General features: G+C 42.9%; 3 protein-coding genes across 8 annotated transcripts in view; 1 reads left to right on the top strand and 2 right to left on the bottom strand.

The window, feature by feature from the left end:
- Positions 1–272: 272 nt before the first annotated feature.
- Positions 273–1,868, top strand: trappc2l (trafficking protein particle complex subunit 2L). The gene is made up of 5 exons (XM_058629752.1): positions 273–432; positions 714–886; positions 1,256–1,343; positions 1,545–1,624; positions 1,705–1,868. The coding sequence occupies exons 1-5, from the start codon at positions 400–402 to the stop codon at positions 1,748–1,750; spliced, it is 420 nt and encodes a 139-aa protein (XP_058485735.1). The 5' UTR covers positions 273–399; the 3' UTR covers positions 1,751–1,868.
- Positions 1,869–1,895: 27 nt separating this feature from the next.
- pabpn1l (PABPN1 like, cytoplasmic) lies at positions 1,896–8,277 on the bottom strand. Of its 2 annotated transcripts, none has more exons than XM_058629749.1 (6): positions 7,983–8,277; positions 5,940–6,063; positions 4,660–4,727; positions 4,413–4,519; positions 3,490–3,577; positions 1,896–2,603 (listed from the first exon to the last, which is right to left on the bottom strand). In XM_058629749.1, exons 1-6 carry the CDS (start codon positions 8,055–8,057, stop codon positions 2,265–2,267), a joined length of 801 nt encoding a protein of 266 aa, XP_058485732.1. In that variant the 5' UTR covers positions 8,058–8,277; the 3' UTR covers positions 1,896–2,264. The 2 variants fall into 2 exon arrangements, with proteins under 2 accessions (XP_058485732.1, XP_058485731.1); XM_058629748.1 differs by having other exon boundaries at positions 5,940–6,066; positions 7,983–8,276.
- A 7,315-nt stretch (positions 8,278–15,592) lies between these two features.
- The window catches only part of cbfa2t3 (CBFA2/RUNX1 partner transcriptional co-repressor 3), a 44,726-nt gene continuing 34,068 nt past the window's right edge, over positions 15,593–26,250 (bottom strand). For 4 of the 5 annotated variants that reach the window (XM_058629303.1, XM_058629305.1, XM_058629306.1 and 1 more), the window contains exons 6-12: positions 25,435–25,718; positions 24,985–25,070; positions 22,995–23,328; positions 22,202–22,270; positions 21,666–21,719; positions 18,939–19,129; positions 15,593–17,135 (exon numbers count right to left, since the gene is read on the bottom strand). In XM_058629303.1, coding sequence (XP_058485286.1) covers positions 16,758–17,135; positions 18,939–19,129; positions 21,666–21,719; positions 22,202–22,270; positions 22,995–23,328; positions 24,985–25,070; positions 25,435–25,718 — 1,396 coding nt within the window. In that variant the 3' untranslated portion in view covers positions 15,593–16,757. The remainder of the gene's footprint in view (positions 17,136–18,938; positions 19,130–21,665; positions 21,720–22,201; positions 22,271–22,994; positions 23,329–24,984; positions 25,071–25,434; positions 25,719–26,250) is intronic. The other variant, XM_058629304.1, reaches the window with a different exon arrangement.

Below are 26,250 nucleotides of genomic sequence, written 5' to 3'. Positions count from 1 at the left end.
AGGTTTTGCGGTGTGTCCGCTTGACTCAATTCGGATTCATTTCATTTATGTATTTTTTTATTACGTCAAAATAGTACTGCCGAACAATTACAACGCATGATAACGTCGTTAAAGGGAAAACACATTAAAGTTTGTTCCTCGACTTTTGGTGCATTCACGAACTTCTGTTAGATTTTACTTCGCGCTGAACAGAGTTTCTTCATTAACAATAACCACGTTCCTAACTACGTTCCTAACAAAACATAAAAGGGTTTAGCGGATAATAGATATTAAACGTTTTTAATCACGTAAAGTTCTATAGATAAACGAGAAACTGAACCCTGTTATGACTTATCCAACTGTGTTTGAACGCAACGCATCACGTGACCGCGTCTGACAGCTCAGAGGAGGAAAAGTAACATGGCGGTGTGCATAGCAGTAATCGCGAAAGAGGTAATGTTTATTGCTTTTAAATATCTGAGGTCTTATCTACACTGCGTTTTGTGACGTCAAATGTATTTAACACCTTCTTAGAATGGAATCGGCAACAGCTTTCGTGTTTGTCTGGCTGTCAGAGAGTTCAGCAGCATGAAATGCACCGAGGGAGCTAACAGCATTAGCATTTATTGAGGACAGGCTCCTGTCAACATCCGCTGTATTTATGAGGATTCAATGGATGTGTTTCATTATAACTGAGCGTTCTGTTGTCTTTCTGCATTCTTTCCCACCCCCAGAACTACCCGCTGTACATTCGCAGTGTGCCCACTCAAAATGAGCTGAAGTTTCACTACACAGTACACACCTCTCTGGATGTGGTGGAGGAGAAGATCTCAGCCGTGGGCAAATCACTGGGAGACCAGAGAGAGCTGTACCTGGGTCTGCTCTATCCCACTGAAGACTATAAAGTGTATCCTTTGTTTTCTGTGTGTATTTATTATTTAAGTCAGTGAAATATGGCAAAATCCCTCAATACCAGATTCAAAAGCATTTTTTCCTCACTCTTACTCCCATATTTTGACAAACCTGTAGGGAGAGAACACCATAACAATACCTGGAAATAGGAGCTACAAGACTCAAAATAATAAAACAAGCAATTATCTGAATGTATACAACTTATTTCAGCCGGAATACAGTCGATTTCACCCATCATCCAAAATTGGAATAGATATTAATGCTATTCAGAAACCAGAGTTATGTTTATTTGTGACACTGCCTTTGTATGTACTAATACAGATAGGAAACAACTACCGTCTTCCATTCTTGACTGGTGAACTAGATATGGGTATGTAACGAACTCCAAGGTGAAATTCGTCATTGTTGTGGACTCTTCAAACACATCGTTGAGGGACAATGAAATAAGAAGTGTAAGTTACATCTGTTCACAACGCACACATGCTCACAAACTCAAATTAGTAGAGTCCTCCACACACTTGGTTCACTTTGTAATGATTTAAGTGCACTAAGCTTTTTTAATGTCATTACAGTTACTGTGTATGTAAATGGGTTTAAAGCCCCGATTTGATTCAGAGTAATTTACCATTTAACTTGTGATCATTCTTTTCCAGATGTTCAGAAAATTACACAACTCATTTACTGATGTGATGTGCAACCCCTTCCACAATCCTGGGGACACCATTCAGTCCAAGTGAGTCAAGTCTTTTGAAATCTTTTTAAGGGTTTGTTTTAAGATTTTTAATCACCATTATTTAACCATTTGTTCTTCAGGGCCTTTGATGGAATAGTGTCGGCGATGATGGTCCAAACTGGATGATGTCCGTTTCTACTCATGAACATCCTATTGTCCACTGTACATAATACTGAACTTTTGTTTACATGTTGCCTTTAATTTTAAAATGCATAACTAATAAAAACTTAACTGTTGCACATCACTGTGTGTCATTTTTACAACAATGGAATACCAGATATTTGTTTTATTTATTCACTTAACATAGCCAAAGAAAAAAAAAAGTTATACATACGAAGGCGTGATACTTAACATTGCAAGCAGCGACACTAAACATTCAGTTTGTAAAAACATCAAGAAATGCAACGGCATCATGATTTGAGGTCTGTCCATGCATCCACAGCAACTTAAGCTTATAATGCCAACAATCTGTGCTCCCAAGCCCTTGTTCTTTACATTGTGTCTAACTCAAGACTGATGCATGGGTGAAACTTCCCCATTCTGTACATATACACACACGCACACTCCACTCAGTAACGCCTAGAAACAATTGTTAAAATTATTTCCATTCACCCACTCGGGATGTAGACTGTGGGTAGTGTTAGCGCTGTTGGGCGTAGTGTTGTCCACTCGACGCTTCCCCCAACTCCTCGGATGGCGGCGTGATGAGCAGAAGACATGGATAACGTTTAGGCATCTGTTCGTGGTAGTCCATGTGCCCCCACTGTCTCTTCCCCACTGTCGGGCCTCCGTAATAAGGGTGGGGCGTTTGATGTTGCGGCCTGGTCGACTGGTATCGGAATCGGCCTCGCGAGCTGCTCTGATACCTGGGGGGGCGATAACCTCTACCTCTGCCTCTGGAGTGTCCTCCTCCTCCTCTGGAGTGTCCTCCCCTGTCTGTGGTGCTGATGCCTGGCATATTGGTCCTTTTTGGCATTACCTGCAAACCAAAGGAAACTTTTATGTGTTTTTTAAGTGTTTTCTTTGGGATGATTTATTGATTTATTTTAAAATAGGTCCACTGTGTAACATTTAGGAGGGTTTATTGGCAGAAATTCAACAGGCTGTCGTATTTAGATTTGTTAAAGTGTATAATCGTTTGGTTTTTGTAGCCTAATGCTGTGTTCACGCAGATGGTGTTGCGAAAACATGATGGCAATAGCATAAGAATAAGCCTTTTGTAGGTACTTTATGCAAGGGCTTTGCTTCTCAGAGGCTGCCATGTTTTTAAAGCCAAAGCTTACTACACAAATGAAGGAAAAATGGCTCTCATTGAAGGTGAGTGAGAGAAGGTTGTGAAAATGTTTACATCCCTTCTGGCATTTGAAGGCCACCGTAGTTAACTGATGCACTTAAGATGTCACTAATTCTTAGAGACTGGTCTTGTAAAGAAACGGAGCGAGGCTAACATTTTCATGACGGACATAAAAAGGTGCTGGGACTCATTTGTTTTTTAAAATGACCCTCACTTCAAGGTACAGTGTGTAAATTTACTGAGAAAGTTTCATTTGGCAGCTCACCCTTCTCTTCCATGTGTGTTGGAGAACTGATGTAGCCTTCAGTTAGCATCAGAACTCAAAAGATTTACTTTACTACATTAAAAACATGACCTGGCTACTGATAAAAAGTTTAAAAAGGTGCATTTTAGGGTAACAAATCATTAGTGCCCAACTGGTTACAGGTTATTTTTTTGCAACTTTTGACCCTGAGCCGTAAAAAGCTCAGTTAATAATACAGCCCTCATCTCTACCGACCATCTCCATGTATCCTCAAGTCTGGTATAAGTCATAAGTCATGTTTTCATCATGTAGTGTGATGTGACTCACCTTAAGGACTCTCCCTCTGAACAAGGTCTCATGCAAACCAATGGCACTCTGCACGGAGTCTCTATCAGAAAACTCGATGTAAGCAAAGCTGTGAAAAGGGGGGAGGAGAGAAAAATGCTATTTTACTGTAGAAGTGTCCAGTCTGGTCACTATCGTCTAGGATCATTGGTTTTACGTCATGATAACTCACTTTAATTTTTAATTCCCATTTCAATTGTCTACATGAGTGATATAATGTCCATCATTTGTTTGCAATGTACCACGCAAAGGCCTTATTGTCAAATTTAAATCATTTATTAACAATAGCCAGTAAGATCCTGACGTCGTTTCGATCAATATTCAAATTAACAATCAAGATCGTGACACCCCGACGAGTCACCATTTTATCCACATGAACTCCACAAAGTTCTGCAACTGTCTAAAAAAATAAAAAAATAAAAAAATAAAAAAATAAATCATAGGTCTCCATTGTTGCCAAGTGGTGATGGAGGAGAGGTGTGTGTGTGAGAAGGGGGGGGTGGCAGCAGGTGACACGTTTTTTTAAATCACTCATTAATGTTCAATCAGAATCCAGAACACTGGGTTATGGCAGGTAAAATCAATTAATAATTAGCACCTTATGTGTCCACAGTGTGTGTACGATATTAATATCCGTTCCCAGCGGCGCAACACAAACAAGACGAGATGTGACCATGATAATATTCAAAAAAGTTATAAGTATGATTCAACAAATATGTACAAAAAGGGCTGTTGACTGTAATTCAGTTATGTTTATTTAATATGTACATTTGTTGTGTAATCACAGTTACATTTAAAGGTGTTACTATGGGCCATTTTGCAATTTGAAGTTCACATTTGCCATGGAAATAAAAAAACAAACAAACATTGATTTGATTTTTGCACTACACTACAGTGCAACTCACCCTTTGGGATGGCCAGAGAAGCGGTCACACAGGATGGTGACTCTGTTCACGGGTCCACAGCCGTTGAAATGGATTTCCAACTCATCTGCAGTCGCTCCATAGTCTACCTGGGATTTGTTGGGACAGTGCGTTAGGTCAGAGCCATGAAAAACATGCTTAATATGTAAAATATTGTAAAAAAGCGCTTCGCTAAATGACATGTAATGCAACATGTGATGTAAATAATATACAATCAAACACGTCTTACATTTCCTACATACACCGATCGGTTGTCTGCATCTATTCTCTCTTCAGGAGTCATGTTGTAGAAAGGGCCTGTGCAGGATGAAAGAATGTACACACAAAAAGGTTACTCCAGGTCAAATGAACAGGAAGAGCAATTATGTTTCTATGTAGTCAAGTCAAGCTATGGTTGTGGACCATGACGACTTACGCTGGCAGCTAATTGGGACCACTTCGAGTGCCATTTTGTGTCTTTCTATGCATTACTTTTAAGGTGACGGAGCATAAATTCAATCAAGTATGAAAAGTCTTGAACTTGCCATGTTTTTATCATCGTTTCCTGATTCTGTGTACCAGCTTCTTCTATTATTTCTGGGTTAAAAGTTCAGGGCCGCCTGAACTACGGAACATGCGTAGAGCACATAGGGCCCCTATACACCTGGCATTAAAATGCGTTTTGTCATCAGATTGCAATCAGATAGCGCCTGACCAATTGTAAATACAGGTGTACAGACACAAATTGTTACCCGATCTGCCAAACCACCTCAAAGACGTATCGCATTTACACTTCTGTTCAATCTGGTCTCCTGATGCCCTCCACTCCACCCACAAAAACTGATGACTTTTCCCCCGCTTCGAAAGCAAAGAGTCCAAAAAAAAATTGTGCAACTTCATGTGTGGCTAAAATTGTTGTGGATATGCCAGTGCACAGAGGTGGCAACATAAGGGGGGATGACTGATCGCAGAGTGATCAGATGTGGACACAGGAGACATCACACATGTTAATACCAGGTGTCCCATAGACCACATTGGGTCAAGTTGAACATGTACTTATGTACAATACTTATTAAACTCCCAAATAAGAAACTAAATTACTTATAATTTGAGGTGTGACTAAAACCCTTAATTGTGTTTTAGTAGAGCTTACTCAGTAATTCAAATGTTTTTGTCATGTCAACATACTGGGTGGTCACTTTGTCCAAAATGTCCATTTCTTGCATTATTGACAGTGCATCTCAAAATTGAGGAGGAAGCAAAAAAATATGGGAAGGGATGAGTGCAATGGAGGAGGAGGAGAGACACAAAGGCAGAAAATAGCCACAGGCAGAACTGCTTCACCTCATTGGGCAGTGATGAGACACATGTGAACACTGGTTTGACCAGATGGAAAAAGTAAGGCAGTCATCACACCTGCCTATAGGCTCAGTTGCCACACACCTGGCTGAAGACTTCTGGGGTTCAGAATGTGGATTTACCCGAAACGCTGACGCGACACAAAAACAAAACAATGAGGCGGTGTCTCACCAGGACGGGGGGTACTGGTCAGTAGCTGCATCTCGGACACGTCACATCGCTCGTCGTCGTCGTGTAGTCTCCCCGACTCCTCTTCCATCTCCAGCTCGTGAACCCGGGCCTTAATTGCCGCCAGCTCCTGACACACAAATAGAGACCAGCTAAGCACGAGATACATTTGTGTTATTCGTTTCAAAATGATTCGGACAAAATTCTGCAGTATATACACAGTAGAACAGTATTTCTGATTTTCCTCCAAGTGCCGCCAGAGGAAGCTCAAGTACCACAGTTTGAGAACCATGGATGTACAGCATCCCCAAATCTGCCGCTAACTCCGTGGTGTAGAACACGAAATACTTTAACACACTGCTCAAGAGGAGTTTAGATAGTTTGTGTCCTCCGCTGTCAAAGCACTGTTTTCTTTTGATGAATAAAGGGCATAGCTGAAGGCCAACCTGCACTCAAACAGCACCATCTGCTGGACTTGGTAACCAAGTCAAACAGTCGGTTACACTTTTAGACTGTAATTTGAACTTGAGGTTTCAAGGTTATTCGAGTTGTGGATTGTTTTAGTAAACAATAACCACATGATGATGTTAGTAGTAGTAAGTGTTATACCGGTATGTTTCTGAAAGAGATATGTAGTTGAGAGAATATCGCTATACCGGTATATTATTTTGATGTTGCCTTGCGAACGCTATTTAATAAAGCTGACCGCTTCTCTCTGAGCCTACAAGCATAGTTCAGCTGCACAATCACAGCCCTCTCATGTACGCACTACGTAGTGTTCTCCCACCCACGCTACACATCACAACGGACATTTGAACGAAAACGTGGCGGACACGGTGCAGGTGGAGAGTGAGCAGAAAAAGAATAATGTAGAATAAAATTTGTACTTTACGATACATTTTTCTTAACCATCTTTGTTACTACTGGTGGCGTAATGCCTGTTTGTTGACGCTAGTGTTTAACGGCACCAGCTGTTAGCCGTTCAGCGGTTAGCCGCAGATTTCGGCTCCAAGTGGACTTAAAAACACATCAGCGACTCGTTGTTTACCATGTCCGACACCGAGGCGCTGGTCTCTGTTGTACACACGGGTTTGCCGGGTTTCAGCTATCAGCGGTTTCAGCTCTCAGCTGTCAGGTGAGCGGCCAACCGGTGAGCTAGCGAGCTAACCCGTTTTGTTCAAAATATCATTATAATATCGCCATTTTGAACAAAAAATATCGCAATTTCAGTTTTGGTCCATATCGCCCAGCCCTACCCTGGGCTAGCCAGTCGATAACACTCTACATGTTTGTTTATTTTAGCACACACAGAAACACGTGTAGCAACATAAATTGAAATTGAACAGTACTATGTGTACAACTGATTTACTGTGAAACAAATAGAACATTAGTGCCATTAGTGGTGAAAGTAGCAGTGTCTGTACAACGCCGGCCATCTTGGAATTCTGTCAGGTTGCTCCGAGATGGAAATCTGACTTCCCACTACAAATGGAACGCACCATTAGTTGCAGCCCTCGTGACAATCAATACAGACTGATTAATATTAATACCGTGATGATTTAGCAGCCAGAAGTGCTGAATTAGTGTAGTAGTGCAAACACTGTCTTTTTAAAGAAAAAAAAACAACACACTGTGGTAATGCTTTTAAGGTACAGACACCATATTCCCATCTTGCCATGGGCAGCACAATGGTTAGCACCGGCCCTGTCACTAAGATTTCATGGTAGAAGGAGGGTTTTTTTTAATCTGTGATTACTGTGCATACAAACACACTGTATAATTTCACACTCACGCCACAGCTCAGTATTAAACCGTGGAAAAGCGGACACGGGAGGGAGCCGGACAGCCTCCATGTTGAACATGTCACTGCGGGACGAGGCTCAGTGATGTCGTCGTTTATCTCCTCCACACTGTTGTTTCCTCACGTTTGTTGCAGCAACGTGACAAACCTCACCTTGCTGCTGACATGCGTACTAACAAACACAACGGGGCAACGCTACGGCATCTTTATCGGCCCCTGCTGCACCGACACTTCACGAAACTCACCGGGTCCTCGGTGAAATGCTCCCCGACACACTCGCCCTCCTCCAGGTAGCCGTACTCCAGATGATTGTCCGCCATGCTCACTGCTCCAACATGGCATCTGCAGCGCGAACACTGCACCTCGGCGAAAACCCTCCCCCTCAAAAATATCTCCAAACAGGACGGAAAGCGTTTAATGGTGTACAGACGCGACACCTGATGGGACGTGAGGTAAGCTAATAGATATCACCTGTGAATGCGTGTCATGGCGCGGGGGTTTGATTGACAGTGCGGCGCACGTGACGGACGCTGGAGAAAGAGGAGGAGAACAAGGAGGAGGGTGTCTGCGCCAGTGCCGCATCTGCTGCACGAAGGGTCCCAGACTGGCCCCCTTTGATACCCCATGTACCCCCCTTCTGAAAAAAGACCGTTTCAAGCTTACATAGCTCAATGTGCACTTTAAATTCACAAAGACAGAGACAAAAAACAAAACAACAATACAAACAATCACAGAACCTGACAGACTAAATATATGGGATTTTTAAGGGGAAAAAAACAACCCGTGGGTGCTTTTCATGAGTATGGAAACCAGTGGTGTAGTGTGGTCTACTGTAGTGGGTGTTTTCTTCTAAAGTGAAAAAGTGAAAACAACCCAATAAGTGTCCCTTGCTTCCTTTTCATTTCTCCTTGATTCTGAACTGTGCTAAAAAAGGGATAAAATGTAGAGTCCAGACCACTTTCTCCCCGTCATACTCTCAAACCAGCATGGGTTGCCAGAACAGCAGCGCAATAACCTACAAAAAATGTTATTATAATTTTAATGAAAACAACATCATCTCCACTTGAGTGCAATTTCTGTCGGAAAACGGAGTTGATACGTATCAATTAGTATTTTATTTATTATTTTTATATAATATGGCGATCCTGGCAATCCTTTCGTAGTGGGCATACGCCGTATACATGCGTATCACGTAGACTACACCACAGACTACAACCAAAGCAGACATTATTCCAGACCTCAATTTTCTTACAAACTTGTTAATTTCATCAAAGATCCTGAGGATGGCATTACTGCTATAAAAATTGAGCGTATAAGACTTAGTGACTTAGCTTCTTGGTCAGCAGTTTAGTGCAAACTTAACTTACAACGATCGTGCCCATACGTTTGTCAAATAAAATAAATGTTTTAACAATGTCTGTGTGTCTTAAAATACAGTAAAGCTTTTCGTACATGCACTTTTACATCAGTAAGAAGAGTAAAAACAATCGTTAACGTTATAAATATTGTTATTTATATGCAGTACTGTGTATATTCCTTGCCAAAATGGTGTTAACTTGTTTGCCTAACAATAGCTACTGGAGATCTATAGTCTCAGAACATATGGCGCATGCTTCACCAAAAACTGTGAAACTGGATTACAAAATAAAAGCATGGTCAAATACTAATTTATTCTCCATGCTCCTTAGCTATGGCTAAACCTTTTATCTGGCACAGGCAACATAATTCGCCAACCAACCAATCAGAAGCCGGGGTCTTTGGGCCACGTGCATGGCAGCCATTTTGATAGCAGTAACAGTAGGGAAATCACACGTGTAAAATTTTTAATTTAACGATGGCTGAGTTCCATTTAGCTTCCATGGTTTTTAGGGTTCATACTGGTTCACTGTCACACTGTTCCGACTTACATGCGCTGAACAAAGCCGCCATTAACCTGATCAGTAACACATGTGCCTTTCCTGCTAAATCCTGTCAAGATGGATCGTTAGCGCTAATTAAGTATCAAATATGAAAACTGCACATCCTCAGGAAGTCGAATCAGTCAAAAATAAACGTACAACAATTTTGAAAACCCTCTTTATTGAGTTATCCGTGTGCATGTTTGACAGGCTCTTGTTATCCAGGGAGAGATTGCATTTTACTGCGATATTTCTGTGATTTTTATGAACAATTTAAAAATAATGCAGAACAGCTGTTGCTGTTATTGTTGGATACTAAGGTCATTGGAAACATCAAAAAAAACTAAAGGCCTGTACGTAACACATCGAACCACAATAACAAAGAACTGTGTTCTCTTGTTCTTAACACGTCATCTGAGCTGAACTTTTTTCTTGTGTGGTGTCCGACAACTATTGTGTGTTTTGGCCAGAAATTTGAAGTGGGTGTGGTTAATGCAGAAATGTTGTCATTCCCTTTGAGGTCTTCACAGGAGTTTATTTCTTCCGTTAAATTCTGCATGTACAGGCCTTAACCCAAGTACACTGTTGTTCATATGTAATATAATATAATATAATATAATATAATGTGATTTAACAAACTATATTTTCCCTTTTTGCATTGTTTGCAATTATTGTGTGTTATTTCAATTTCTAGACTGACTTCTTCTTTGAGGCTAACATATGCTGATCGTTATTTTACGGACATTACTTTCTGAAATTGGATATCCATTTCAACAGCAGTGTTTTCTTCTTACTTTTCAAACTAAACATATGTCAGTTAATTGTTGTAATTCCAGCAACAGAATCGTTTTGAATCAGTTCACATTTCTTTTCAGAATAAAGGCTCTGAATTCTGGATGAAATTGTTGTTTTTGCAAAGATAAGCAAATGTTTTAAAAAGATAATATAAGATAATATAATATGATGTAATGTAATATGATTGCTCTGTTAAATAAGTAATGGCAGTGTGATAAAGAACTTGCATACACAATATCTTTCGTTTGAGAGTGTTATGGATCCTGACCCACGATGTCAAATTGAAGCTACAGAGGTTAAGTGACTCTGGGACTGGAGAAGTCACATTATTAGTCTATATTATCTAAATATTCATTAAATTCTTGTGCATTTCCTACACATTTTAGTCCACAAGTCACCAATTGATTTTCTTTTCACTAGAATTAAAAAAGAAAAGAAAGAAAAGTGACCAAAAGCACATTTTCATATCCAAAATAGCATCGCTATGCAGCCCAGTGAGGTTGGAAAATCATGTGACTTCTCTCAGCCAATCAGCGAAGGCTACGTAACAATCAGCTGCAGGTTAGGGTTCCCTAACTGTGTTCCTTAAAGTTTATATGTTCTTCAGGATGAAGATGTTTTACCCTAGACGGACAAGGAACCATATATGGTAACTTCATTCATCTTGATTTTCCAGAGGAAGCTTGCGTACCACTGGCAGTACACGTACCACAGTTTGAGAACAAAGGTTTTAGACACTAGAAGCAAACAGTAGTGCAGCTTTGGAGATGATACTCTTCCAAATAGTACAATTAAGAAGTGCCAGGTACTGTGTACTGGACATTACTGGCCCACTTCAAGTACTAATACTTGAGTCAACCCATTTCTTTGTGTGGTCTGCCCCTGTATTTCTTTTAAAAACAGAATATTGTGGCGGAATCTTAAGAATAAAAGCAACAAGGGTAATGAATACTTAATTTCATGTTTTAATTACACTGTTACATTGTTCAACACAGACAATAACCTGAATTAGAATGTTTTACAGCTTCACACATCCAACAGAGCGAACAGTTAAAGAGCGGTATTAGCAACAGGGAGGAAAGCATGCAAGAAATAAATACAAATCAGAATTGAATTCTTCTGGCACAGTTTACTTCATCTAAAAACGGCAACAGGACTTTCTGAAGAGGAGAAATAAAGTCAAAAGGAGAAAGATCTTCAAAGCGCCAACCTTCCCGACAGAAACGTGTCTTCTTCTGTAATAACGTATTGCACAATACAGTATAGAATGATTCCCTACACATATAAAACCATAAACCTTTTTTTTTTTTTTTTTTCTTTTTCTTCCTGTTCATGTAAAGGTTTAAAAACGAGGCCATCCTGAGCCATGGCTTTTGGGAAACTAGTGCTAAATCCACTGTAGCTTTCGACTGTAGCTGTTCTTCAGTGCCTGTATCACAGGACGGACGTGTCACTACCATCGCATCGTCAGAGGCTTGAGACTTCATTGGTAGGGTTACCGGTTCAGGGGCGGGAGGGGACAAATGCCAAAAACCTTTTTTCTAAACATGCGTTTTTTTGCCCACATCATGTACATAAAATCAAATAAACAAACAAAAGTGGCTGATGAGGAGTGTCTGGAGACCCTTACGCGGTACGAACAACAGCAGAGCCCTTGTGAGTTTGCCATCAATAATATCGTCACAGCTGAACAGAACACGGAAGGAGGGAGAATCTTAGTGAAGGACAGTTTTCAGACTGTTGTGTGACAGAAACCTTAAAGGGGAATTCTTCAACCCGGGCCCGGTGGATCAGTTTCGGCTGCCAGGTGCTGAGTGTATATTAAAATGAATGTAGTCTTGATAAGTGGAGCTCAGGAAGTAGGATGAAAGTAGCACTTAGCCACCGTGGTGGTTGCAAAAAGGAGTTCCATTTGAATTAAAGTCTTGGACAACATGAGAAAACATTATCCTGAAGAGTTAATAATGTTAATTATGTTCCAAAGTGGACACCAGTGTGATCGGCGACTGGTATTGTCCAATATGTGTCAGTTTGGGAACTTCCGTATGTATACGGTCTATGGTTTTGTCCAAAAAATGCTAGTTTTTGCCAATAAATGGCTCAAAATGTAATTCTGCGAGTTGTTGCAGCAAACAAACGTAAGAGAGCAGGATAACAACTTCAGCCATTTATTGGCAAAAACTAGCATTATTTAGCGGACATAACGTACAATGTTGTTATTGACACACCCAGATTTTGAAACACAGGGCCCAGGTGGGAAAGAATCACCCTTTCAGTGAAGTGGACTCTAAAGGAGGAAGTTGTAGCTTTTGGTTATATTTTGGTCATGTGGTTTATTGGGTTTGGCTTAGTTAAGGTTAGTCTGGGGGCCGGCGTGCAGACAAGGAGGTGCAAAAGAGGGAAACTGTCGCTGAAACGCGCCGACGACGCTACACACTGTGTGAATCGATCTGGGATGTTTCATTAAAGCTCTGAAGGTTTTCAAGTAGTTTGTAGAGACACAAAGAAAAAGGATTTTTTTTTTACAAAATCACACACCAAAATTCAAACACACACACAAACACTCACACCATGCATTCATTTTTTTACATTTTTTTTTTTTTTTATCTCTGCAAGGCTTTGTAATTGTAAGAACACGCAATCAGTAGGCTTTTGTGAGGGAGAGAGGCCTCCATTGTTTTTCCAGAGGCTCCATTCAATACGTAGACAACAAGCGCTTTGATTGCTTGAACGGGATTTCTACACATTTTTCAAACTCAGCCCAGTCTACTGAGCGTGCTCTTCACTCTTGTGCTCGGAGTATTCCAGACACTTTGGTTAACTGCGGTCGCCGAGGTCTAACCTTATTATTTCTGGTCTGTCAATACACACTGAGTCAAAGCCTACTATGGCAATGCAGGAGTACTTTGGTCTGTGCTTTTTTTTTTGTTTTGTTTTATTGGTTTTGGACAACAAATGGCATGTTATGTTTGAGTCAATGTGTCAGTTTGGTAAGATGCAGGTTTTATACGCGACGTGTCGGTGAATTCCAGTGGGATCATCGATCACGATTCCAGCGACAGTTCCTTTTTGTTTTTTAAATTTTGAATATGCACGTCCTTGTCTGCTTTCAGCCCGGTTTCAAAGTCCAGGCCAACCTCTCCTGGTGGTTAGCTGTATGGTCACAGGAGGTAGCTAGTGTGAGCGAGGGGGTGTGTGTGTGTGTGGAGAGTGGTCTATGGTAGTCGTGTGGGGGGGGGGGGGGCGGGGGACTGGACATCTGACACACAAAAAGACAATCATGATGACAAACGTATTGTACATTAATGCCACATACAGATGCAGGAGTACCTTGCAGCTTATATCCAATTAGAAGAGTCCAAAAACTGTATCCATTTCTTTTGTGTTTGTTCCAAGTGTATATGAACGCAGGGTTTTACCGTGATCAGGAAGCGTGAGCATCATGTCGTGCGCACGCACAAAAAAACAACGACAAAAAAAAACACATACATATCTTTGCAAGTGATTTTTGCTGGGGCTGGAAAATAAAAACGTCCACCTAAGGAGGTGTCCAGTCCTGTGACTGCAGGGGCTTTTAAAAGCTTTAAAACGATATCATTAATTGATTTAGCCATAGAATTAAATCAATTACAGTTAAATACTACTACTAGTTGGTAATTCTTTAGTTTAAATCACAATTTCTCCTATCTCTTTTACTTAATTTGCTATCGTCACGCCCAATAATGTAGTTAATTTTGTAACTATAAAGCTATAGATGGGACTAAACCCCTCTGATAAGGCCTGGATGCATCTCTGGACATGGATCTCAAGCTTATGCTCACTCTCGACACTCAAAAAAATGAAAAAAAATAAAATAATAATCAATGACTGATATCAAAAATTAGCTTTGAAGTTCACTGTAGCTTAACACTGGCGTATCACTGAATCCTACAGTAACGACCTGCCCGGTTTCACTCTCGCTAGAGCTGAAAAGATGTTTGAATGTGACCTTTTTATTATCTATCGGGGCTTTTTCGAATAAAACATCCACTCGCGTGTGTCCCCTCTCCTGGAAGGTGAACACTGATGGATTAAGGATGTGAAAACAGGCGTTTAGCCCTGATAGTGACATTTTCTGCAAGTTGGGGGTAAAAGTGTACATGAAGAAATGTTCATGATCCTTTTCAGCTGACAGTCTCCTCCACTCAGTGCCACTTTGTTTGTTTTTAGCTTGTGAGGGGGGAAAAAAAAACGAAGAAGAAGCTAAAAATGAGGAAATCATATTCTGGACATTAAACTTTAAAGGTTTCTGTTATTTGGCAAACACATTTTTGGACCTCTTTAAATACTATGTACATTCACATTAAGTTACCGATGTTGCTTTAAATATATTTATATGTATCTATATTATATGACACCCTACGGGCAGTTGCTGAGGTTCCATTCAGTAGCTGAATTCTCTTCATATTGCACCTCCGTCCTCTCACTGTCTTACAATGCGAGCAATACAAAATATTCTACAAGAGGGGGGGTTTTCATCTCGTTAATATAGATACAAGAACTCAAACGATAAGTACAATGTGGGACTTCCTTTCATCGACATCTGAGTGTCCGTGCTCTGACTTCACTGCTCAGCCCGAAACTCAAAGGAAGGGAAAGAAAATGTTAAAGGAACAAACGACAGAAGAGTCCGTCTTTCTGGACACGCACAAGGGCAGCACATGTGGACATCAGCAACAAGAGACGTTATTGAAAAGAAAACAAAAAACAAAAAGAAATGAAAAGAGGAACAATATCTACAAGCAGGTTTGAGCCCCGCACGCGTCACTGCTCTGTCCAAAGCAGGTCGCCGTTTTGGGGTGAGTCAAGTAGTCTGGGAAGAGCGTAGAAAGGAGGTGTGGGGGGTGAGGGGAGGTAGAAAGAGAGAGGATCATCAAGTCTACACCTCCCTTCGCTAGGCTCTTACATCTGTTCATCATGCTTTGGAAAAAGGAGGGCGTGAATGTAAAGGTAACAGCAACTCCTTGAAATATCTCCTCATTGCGGAGCTTTTTAAAAAAAAAAAGCGACTCGGAAACAATCTTCCCATGCGTCTGTATTGTACGTGATGCCTTCAGGGGGAACAAAATAAAAGAGAGAGTTTCCAAGCGTGTTTTGAGGTTTTTGGCAGCTCTGCTGCCGTGTCCGTATCTTCATCTCCTTCTTGTTACCATTCACAAAAACAACCAAAAAAATCACACTGTGGCAGGGTTTTTTTATCCGTTTCATGAAGTCACGTTCACAGCATTGTCCATATTCACTAGTCAGGGCCGTCGCTGAGGAATGGCTGTAGTTTTGTGTAGACCGCGAGTCACAGTTGTTGGTTTGTTTACCTCTGGGGTCCCACACGTTCCTGCAGCTTCTCCACAGCCCGGTCCTCTCCGTGCTGGCTTATCTGCTGAGGAGGTGATGTTGCGTTTGGTTATAAAGATGAGTGCGTCTCCTTTATCGCTTACTTACTCACTTTGGCAGTGTAATACAAAGGTTTGGATCAGGTTTTTTTTTTTTCATCTTTGAATTCATTTGGGTTCACAACAGGTGCAGAGAGGTGAGTCCGGTGTAGATTTTTCTTGGCTTGCTAGCAAGGTAGTTAGCAGTTTTTTCCTTTTCTCTTTAAAAATGAATTTATTCTCATATCATTATTGTTATTATTCTGCATTTAGAATATTTGGACTTTTCTTTATTTTCCCCTTAAAGCCAGAAAGAAACCTTTAATAAATACTAAGCTGTGTTTCTGAGGAATTCATCGCACCACAGGTCTTCCCCCCTTTTTTTCCGTCCTCCATTGAAGAAAACTATTATGTTCCTTGCCTGTTTTCCATTAGGACACTGTTGGAAAAAAATGTGCCACATCGGTGAACTGTTTGGACGAGTAGTGCACATCTGAGGGCTGGGTACTGTTCTCTCATTGGTAATTAAAGGGAAATCCTACCCAAGTGCTAATCGGCTTAGACACCCCTCGGCTCCCTCCCTTCCTCATCGATGTTGCCGCACTACAGCCCTTGTCTTGTGTCCTTAACGCGGACACTAGCTCCCGTTCATGTTCTCAGCAAACACGTCGGATATGTTTCCGTTAAAGAGACACAGCACTGTTCACGCTTTACACTACACTGAACCCCAGGCTGGAATCTTTGCGTGTGAAGAAGAGACAGAAAAGGTATTTTTAGGGGAGGGGAGGGGGGGTTACAGGTTGAGTTGATAATCAGGTAGCGTGATAAGGAAGGTGGAAGAGGAGGAGTGTGCAATGAAGATTCCTCAGTTTGGTTTGTGTGGAGTGTGGGCATCAGTATCCGGGGAGGGGGACAGGCGTCAGCGAGAGGTGGCATCCAGGAGCGCGGGGGTCGCCGGAGTCGTGGAGCGCGAGGCACTGCTCGAGCTGCTCTCTTTGGGGCTGGCGGAGACACTCCCACTGCCGCTGCCCGCTCCCGCCACAATACTGCTCTGGCCCGCCAGGGACAGCGGTCCCGGCGGCGCGCTCTCCGAGTGAGTGGGGGGCGCGCCGGAGGACGCGGAGGACGAGGGCGTGCCCAGAGGGACGCTGCTGCCCCCCGGCATCCCCTGCAGGCCCTGACCGCAGACATGGTGGTGCTTCTCCCAGTCCTTGTGTTGGCAGAAGGAGCCGCAGTAGCGAGCCGTGTTGCAGCCGCTGCACGTCTCACTGGCTTTTCTCCCGCAGTTCCAGCAGCTCTGGTGAGACAGTGGGGAGAGAGTGGATTGATAAAAATAAGTCTCTTTTTTGTCCCAGGACATCACAGACCTTGAAATGTGCATTTTATTCTTCATATACAGATATGCTCTTTTATTTCAAAGAGGGTTTAGTGGCAGAAAATGAATGATATTAATTAGAGCTGACACAATTAATCGAACATTAATGCTATTTTGATAATCGATTCATCAGTTTGAAGCTTTTTTCCATGATTAAAACAAGATTTCCGATTATTTAAGCTTCTTAAATGTGAATATTTTCTTCATTTCTTTGCTCTGGATAACAAAGAAATCATTAAAAGTGAATCATTTTGAGAACGTCATCATTTCCAGGTTTGACGAACACCGGTCAACATTTTTTTAAGGATTTCTGAAATTTTATGAACGATTAATCAAGAAAAGAATCGACAAATGAATCGATTATGAAAATAATCGTTAGTTGTAGCTCTAATATTATTGAAAAAAAATAGTAGTAGCCTTAGAATAAGCTTTTTATATACTAGGACACCAGGATTGTGTTTAATGAAGTCTGCCATTTTGTGCCACCATAAGCCCAAAAAGAGTCCACAAGAGTATGTGTTTTCATACTACACAACCTACGAAGAATAAACCAACAAAGAAGAACATGGTCAATAATATCTGTATCATCTGAGTCCTCCATTTGTTACAGTCTGCAGTCTCACCAGTAGATGTCACTAAATCTTACACGCCGGACCTTTAAAGGCCTGCACCGGCACCAGTGAGTTGTGTTGCCCAGCAGGTGGTGGTCAATTGCTCCGTAATGGCCCGAGTCTGGCACTGTGCTCCAGCCATCTGGGTCTGTTTGCTTTTATTCGCACAGACAACTGGACCTGTTTTCTACACTGACGATGACACTCTGGTGCAGCGCCGACACAGCTGCGTGGATTACCCAACACAAGATGGCTGAGAGGGAGAGTGTGGAAGGAGTTTAGACACGGACGGAGGCTGGAAACCCGACCACAGAGTGCCCAAACTTGAGGGATTGTTTAAGTGTGGTTGTAAGGGGTTTTGGCATATTATTAAGACAGATTTTTGTGCTTCTACTGACAGCGCGGCTGCCAGCAGGGACAGAAGGAAAAACAGATTTTTGCCACGGAACAAAAATGTTCACCAAATAAAATCACTTTATCTCCCTGTTGTCCTACTGATGACACAAGTCTGTGCCACTTTCAAACACTGAAGTAACAGGATAACACCTTTTAACTAAGTGCAGGGGTGTCAAACTGGTGGCTCGGGGGGCCATAGGTGGCCCTCCAATCGATTACATGCGAGGTGATGGAATAGAGACAGAATATATACCTTTTTTGTGCATCATAAATGTGTTTTTATTGTGAATCATTTTATATCAAAACAAGCACTTTTACTTTGCAATTCTGTCTAATATCATAATGAATATCTTCTATTGGCCCCCCGACTACTAAATAGTTGTTTTTTTCCACTTTTTTTCCTCTATGTCGGCCCCTGCTTGACCAGACTAGATGCTCATTGGCCCCCAGGTCGTTTGAGTTTGACACTCACTGACAGCTGTGGATCAACACCTCCTGTGAGCCGTGATGTATAAGAATCGCTGATTTTTCTGTACGGACTCTGTATTGCGGTTTGCAATCCTCAGCGTGATGCTGTAAAAATAGCGAGATCGAGGCATCTGTTTTTCCTTCTGGCCCTGTCGGCAGCCGTGTAATTATCAGAGTCAGTGTCGGTAACGTCGTACCACAAGACGAGACGGCGGCGAAAATGATGCGCTAGGTCGTGTGTGATACTCACTTCACTGGAGTCCTCCTGTTGGTTGATGACTGTCAGCGCGTCCTCGGAGGCTTGCCTCTTAGCCTCGGCCAGCGCCCTTTCCATTTTAGAGCGCTCGGCCGAGATCATCTCGTGAGCCTTCCTCTCGGCGTCCGATACGGCCTTCTGCAGCTCCGACATCGCCTGTCGCTTCACCTCATTCACGGCCTCCTCTGAGAGAGAGAACAAGAGGTGGGTGTTAGCGCTCGCGACCACCGTCCGACCCTGTCTGTTCTGTCATCCTTTATTAAGGCCGCGTAAGCTGCCAACCCGTGTTGTATCTAAGCGAGCACATGTACATCATCCAAGATTCAAAACTTTCTGCTCGAAAAGAGGGGGGAACATTCAATAATGCATTCAAACACGTCTGGCCACGATCATTTTCCGTGTTGACAACAGCAGATGTCTCCGGATTTTTCGGCTGCTCATCCTGGGATTCCCTGTTTGCACGTCGTCCTCTCATAAGAGGAATTGTTAGAGTTTACACCGCGGAGTGAATCATTTCCCCGGCAGTAGGCATGCATATTTCCTCTGCAGGGCTTCCTACATTGTAGATGTTATCATGGGGGACTATTGTTCATCCAGCACAAGCGCAGGCTGTATGAGTGAGGAGGCTGTGTTTTTTTACAACAGGCAGGTGTGTGTGTGTGTGTGTTGTGTATCCTCTCCAGATGGCAGTCTAAAATAGAAACTTCCCGCAGCGGCAGGAGTGATTACATTTTGCCATCTTTCATTACCGGCCTCGCAGTGGCACACGAGACTATACCTGAGAACTGTGTTGACAAATGTACACTAATCATTCGTCAAACGCTAAAGTGGTTTGTTGTGATCACAAGGCATGGACTCCCCCCTACGAACGCCTCCTCCGCCACCATTAACCACAGCGGTTTGTAAAGATTCGATGATTTTTCTACCTCCTGACACAAATAACACACACACACACATGCGGCGAGTGACCCTGCAGGTAATGTGTGAGCTCAGATAAGTAGGACATTGTCCTTTTCCCCCCCCAATCAGTCAGTGTGTTTAAATAATCTAAAATAGTCTGAATGAAACTGCACATTTAAATTGTAACCAATTTTCTGCGACAGGATAAAGGTGACAGAGAAACAGCTAATGCATTTTTTTTTTAAAGGGGGAGGAGTCACACTGATTATGGACTAAAACAGCCAAAGCAGAAGCTGGTGTTTGACCAGTACATGTATCATTTAAATACTTTACACTAAACTGTGACTGCACTAGTTTACACCCGGGAAAAAATGGTCTAAGGCTTCGGTTACACTTTAAAATACACCAGTGACGTGTGGTCTACTACCAAATTCCGACGAACACATCCAGTTAATGCAATTGCGAGTGAAATTTCTATTGCATGTTTATGTTCAAACACACTCAAAGAGGCTCGTTGGCCCCAGAAATCAGTGGCGGTTGCTGGTCTTTGAAACAGCTCATTTCAGGCCCAGTTATTTCTACATAAATTCTGCGGTTATCCATGTGCCGTCTCAGATCAATGGAAGATTCCACTTCCGTGGGTTTTAATGTGCCGTGCTGCTCCGGGAACAAAAATCGGCGATAAATATCTGATTCCGAATGGACCAATCATATAGTTGATTGCGTTCTAGCACACTTTAAGTCATGAAATACTGTAGATACATAGACCATTAATTTTATGACAGTTTAGAGGAAGCAGAGCTTCCCCTTGCTGTAAATCGCCTGAATTTATGCTCTGTCAGCTGAAATAATCCGTTATATTTTGAGGTTTATGGATCTAACGTAAGTGGTTTTGGCCCGGGTCAAACCGCCTACACTAACAAGGTGAAAGCGGCCATATCGCCACCTAGTGTAGAGGAGGTGGACACACTTCATTCAATGAATCCATAAATGGTCGTACACTTCTCCATCACTGCCTCCTTCTTGCCCTATCCTCCTGTAGTAGTACAATTAAAAGTAGTTAAAAGAGCATTGGAAACACACTGTGCTTCTTTGAAGGAAAAGTCATTAATAACTGTCACTTTTCATTGACGGCCTACTCCATTAGTTTCAAACTGCGCTGCAAAACGGCAGATAAGCCGTAGAGGAAAACCCTCATCCGCACTTTGTAGGTCCACGCGCTTAGAAAAGTGTAATATTCTGTCGTATTCCGTCAATGTAAAGTCACACTCAAACACACGTCTCTGTGCCTTGCCTCATCCTGCCTCCACTTTCATTTCATTCCACTTCCTTTTCTCTCTCTGATACCCTTCCTCCTCCTCGTCGCTCGCCTCTCCCCTTGCAAACAATATCTGCATTATCCCAAGCTTCTCAATTATCTGGCCTAATATGCATGCACCACTAAGATTAGTTTGCAAATTTAATTAATTCTTATCAAGGAGACTGCACAGCAGATGCCGGGGCAATTAGCACTTAATGGAAAACACGGGGGCAGCAATATTAACGTTTTAATTCCGCGGGGATTTGGCAAGTCCCTGGAACGTGTTATTTCTGTCCGCTTTAAACACTTTCAGATCTTATTTTTCAAAAAAAAAAAAAAAAGCACCGCAGTCTCTCAACCTGAACCACACCAGAGGATACGTGTCTGGTTTTAATTAAAAAAAAAAGCGAGAGGTGCGGCAGCTGCATCAGGCACACAGGCCGTACCTGGCTCCCGAGATAGAGGTGACACATAGACATACACAAACACTGGAGGTAAGATGTAAGAGACGCGTTACTCACCCTGCTTGTTTTGGAGGTGCTTTAGTGCTGGGGAGAGCGGGATGCTTGTAGTACCTGTATGAAAAACAACTGCAATTCAATATTTTCTTTTTCTTTCCCTGCTGGTGAAAATGCAGCACAGTCATTTTTTTGCCAACAGCAGCAGCATCTTTCCTCCGCAGGGTATTGGGAGTATGACTGCGACGTAATAGCGCTGGGACTGGGCTGGAACAAGAGCAGAGCCGGGGGGCGACTCCTGGGATGAGGCGCTATCTAACGTGCAGTGTAGGACGGGAAAGGCCCCCCCCGAGCAGTGCACCGCTCCCACCTGCTTCCCACTAAACAGCATAGCCTGAATTTCTTTATCCGTATAATCACTAAACGTCTGTATTTGATGCGTATGTGCCGATATGATGTGTGTTTCCCGGGGAAATGCGGATGACGTTGAGCTCTTTACCCTAATGACACAGAACCCTGTGTTGGACCTATGGCTGTAAGAGCGGTGTGTTAGTTTGCGTGAGGTGATGGAGAAAATGGTACATATGTGTGGCTCTTACCGGCTTTCCGCCAGATTTCTTCTGGCAGGTATCCTGAGGGAGGCCTGTGTAAGAAGTCTCGGTGGATATCTGGAACACACACACACACACACAAACACGGGCACACGCTCAGTCTCAGTTGCACTCTTGATCTGCACAAACCCGCATCTGTATCTACAGTTTCAAGGTTTATATTAAGAATCAAGAAAAGCTGTATGTGGCAGTGTCAGTAAAAAAAAAACTCTAAGCACGAATTGGAATTCAGAAGTTATATTTTACATCTACATCGTAAAAAGGGAAAGTTCATTTTCAGGGAGTTCAGGGAAAACAGATTTGAGCCACTCAACTAAAGGCGTGAAAACGCCAATATCCTCAGATGATGCTCCCTGCTTTATCTGCTTTATTATACATCCTGCACCAAATTCCACACAGAAAATCACCATTTTTTTGATTCTCTCAGATAGAGAGCGGTGTACAAACGTCACTTCTCAGGCAGGAAAGTCTGTCAGACAGCATGAAAGCCAGAGAACATATTCTGCAGATATTGTCGGGGCTGAAGCAGGTGCAGGTTTTATGACGTGAGCTTTTTGTTGAGTGGCGGAAACCTGTTCTCCCTTCTGTCTCCACTGGCGGCCACGTTTTAAGTGAGCGAGCGTTAAACCGCATGCGACTATCTTCGTTATGTGGATATTTAATCACATTATGAGCCAGAATGAGTGGTTTTTTGGGTTTAAACGTCTCTATGAAGGCGTCGTCACCTCGCTGTGAGTGTTTTGCTTTGCCAAACATGCCCCCGCGTTGTGTGTTTGTCTACCTGTCTGTCTGCCCGACTGCCTTTCAGCAGCCGAGGGAGTTCCTATGGGCAGCGCCTCGCTGCTGCTAGCTGTGTTGGAGGAGGAGTTGTGGTGAGGAGGAGGAGGAGGAGGAGGAGGAGGAAGAGGAGGAGGGAGGCAGTGCTGTCCGTTGCTCCCACCTTTTTTCATCTCCTCCACGTCGCTGTAGCGCCGGATCCAGTGGTTCATCTCCTCGCGGTCGGCCTCCTGGCAGCGGCGCAGCACCGTCAGAGAGCGCCGCGTCTTCTCCACCATGTCCATGATGCAGTTCAGGAGCTGCGGCGGGCGACAGGAGTGAGGATTACATGTGATTTCCTGATCAAGTAAATGCACAGAGAAAGGTTGGAAAATTCATTTGGTGCATACGTTTCCCACGACACATCTGTGTTAATGGCTTCCAGATGGAATTTACACACTGAAACGCAATTTATCCACATATCTATCTATATATCATGGTTTATACCATATTTTCTGTTATTAGAATTAGAATTAATTTTTTTGCACACACACCAATTTGACCTCTACATTTAACCCCATCCTTTTTACACATCTAATAGTGAACACACACAAATAGAGCTGCAACTTCATAATCGATTAATCTGTCGATTATTTTCTCGATTAATCGTTAAATATCAGAAAACCTTAAAAAAATGTCACTTTTAATGATTTCTTTGTTATCCAGAGCAAAGAAATGAAGAAAATATTCACATTTAAGAAGCTTAAACAATCAGAAATCTGGTTTTAAACATGAAAAAAACTTCAAACCGATCAAAATAAATGAATTGTTTCAGCTCTATACACACAAACTAGGCGCAGGGGCAGTGGGCACCCATTCTGGGATTTGAACCAGCGACTAATTTAAACCCATGGCCTAATCTTGGCAGTCTTAATGTTGTCATCCTTGCATTAGAATACAAACTATAGTTAATACATGATGCTGTCTTATTTGGTCACGCCTCATCATGTTCTAACACAAGCTTGAGTTAAAACACAAATTGCGAGTGCGATATTTTTCATCCCAGACTCCGAGAATGAGAGATTCCAACAGCTGTAGACGCTACAATCCAAACCCCGAAACACTTCCGCGGTGACAACAAAGAACAGAGCCCGTTCGAAAGTAAATAGTTGTCATTTTTTTGGAGTCCCTGAGCTTCTTTAATCTGTCCCCGGAACACATACATGTACCGCCGCGCAGACGTTGTGCCACAATGTGCCACTGTCTGCGCCAATCTGTTCGCGAAGTCTGTGATTTTTTCAGCGTCTTAAGAGCATTACGCCGAAATCAACAGCTGGACTGCTGATGAAATAGTTGAGCCACTTCCTTCCAACCCTTCTGCTACACTCACTGCCAACTCAGCAGATTTGCCTCTCTCTCTCTGCCCCACTGTTGTAAACAATGACAACAGGGCCTTATGTTTCCAGACCTGGCCCGCTCTGCTAAATGGGTTCTAGCAGGGTTGACATTCAATCCATATCATTATTCTCATTCATCTTTGCCCGTTTCCCCCCTCCCTCCCTCCCTCCCTCCCTCCCTCCTTTCTCTCTGTGTTTCAGCTATATTTATTTCAGTGAAGTGTTTCTAATTTGGCAGGGGTCCAGGCCTGGACGGTTCTCTCCATGACTGCAGCTCTTGTCTCAGCTGCTCTGCCCAGCTGGAGCTGCTCTCTGCTGGGTCCTGAGCTCCATCTGGGGCCCTGTTTCTCTCTCCCTCTCTCTCTGTGTGTGTGTATGTGTGTCTTATAAACACGATTTAGTCCACGTGTTGTTAATTTATCACACTCGCGCGGACCTGATAGGATCACCTATCCATCAACTGTTAACAGTCGGATGTGATGAAGGACTGTCCGTATCGTCCTACTGTGCCCGTTGGCTCCTCCCCCCCCATGTGTGTCATGATATTTATGAATGAAACAAAGGATTAACCAGGCCGAAGTGACTAAATATGGATTAATAAAGGTATTTGATACATACGTTGTCGAGGTGCTTCCATTCCTCGGCCCACTCCCTGTCTGTCAGACGGTGGTCGATCACCTCCTCTTGGCGAGCTCCGTGCACCGCTGCAACCGAAGATCTCGGGTTAGACTCGTACACTTTCAACAAATAAATTCAATTATTTCATAATACTATGACCATTTTCCTGCCAGTACTGTAAAAACGAGGATTATTGTGTTTCCTCTGTAACTTTGCAGTTTTTACAACCCTCAAATTCACCTCTTTCCATACGGGAAAGCAGAAGGACGGCATATATGGTTGTCACAGTTGTAGCACACAGGCATGTACGGCTGTGAGCTTTATATAGACACACTGCCACGAGGATTATCGCGCCGGACCGACAACTGGCCTTTGTTCATCACGTACGCCACACTAACACTGACATAATACGACCGCGTGCCCGCGGATCTATGGATTCAGATGTTCTACCTGTCGGCCGATGCCGGTCCCGAGCGTCGCGGTGTTCGTTGTGCCTGTACGCGTCTCTGTATTGGTGAGCCAGGGCCATGTCTTCCAGGCGATAGTGCTGAGGTCCCACTTGGTGGTTCGATGGGTGGGGGAGGCCGTTCGGGGGGTGCGTGGGGAGGCCATTAGGAGGCGGGTGAGCCGGGAGACCCGTGCTGGGGCTGAAGCGCTGGCTGGGGCTGATGGTGCAGGGCCTCTTCGCGAGGTGCTCTGGGTGCAAACCGTCTCTCTCTGAGCTCTCTTTGGTCCTGCAAGAGACAGAAATCGAACATGAAATACTATTTCTCAGTACTATTACACTTAGACCACAATTTGAATAAGGGAAGATAAAATAACCCTTTTTTTACATTAACAATCACCTGATTGTATAGAATTTAGAAGTTTTTCTTCACCCCAGAATGAGCCTTTCATATTTATATCAAGCGCTACAGCGGCAGCCATTTTGGACCACCATGTTTTTACAATCGCCCACAACGGACAAATTAAACATCTTTTAATTTCCCTTCCAACACACTTGGAAGGATATTTGGAAGGGAAGGGTGAAGCGGCGACGCGCAACTTCACCAATAAATGCTCCGTTTTACACAAAGCGCCATTATTGTGGGTTGTTCTTACAAATTCAACATTGTTTCATGACTTCAAATAAAAAAAATTATAGCCAGGCAATAATAAATGTCAGTTCCAGTAAACAGTGTGAAAAGCAGACCTCGTGAGATGAAAGTTTAACTGCTTGGATGCAACGCTGAGGCCTCAAGTGTTGTTCCAGGAGTGAGGCATGTC

The sequence above is a fragment of the Solea solea genome, chromosome 5, assembly GCF_958295425.1.
Source record: "Solea solea chromosome 5, fSolSol10.1, whole genome shotgun sequence".
Classification (NCBI taxonomy): domain Eukaryota; kingdom Metazoa; phylum Chordata; class Actinopteri; order Pleuronectiformes; family Soleidae; genus Solea; species Solea solea.
Note: the sequence above shows the minus strand (reverse complement) of the source record. Positions and strands in the feature narration are given on the sequence as shown.

Bases quoted from the DNA above. Each gene is read 5' to 3' on its own strand.
- trappc2l (XM_058629752.1), top strand. From the start codon at position 400: ATGGCGGTGTGCATAGCAGTAATCGCGAAAGAG. The intron at 887-1,255 runs GTATCCTTTGTT...CTGGTGAACTAG, and splicing joins CCCACTGAAGACTATAAAGT to ATATGGGTATGTAACGAACT. The intron at 1,344-1,544 runs GTAAGTTACATC...ATTCTTTTCCAG, and splicing joins GGGACAATGAAATAAGAAGT to ATGTTCAGAAAATTACACAA.
- pabpn1l (XM_058629748.1), bottom strand. From the start codon at position 8,057: ATGGCGGACAATCATCTGGAGTACGGCTACCTGGAGGAGGGCGAGTGT. The intron at 4,520-4,659 runs GTAAGACGTGTT...AACAAATCCCAG, and splicing joins GATCGGTGTATGTAGGAAAT to GTAGACTATGGAGCGACTGC. The intron at 3,578-4,412 runs GTGAGTTGCACT...CCCTTTTCACAG, and splicing joins TTCTCTGGCCATCCCAAAGG to CTTTGCTTACATCGAGTTTT.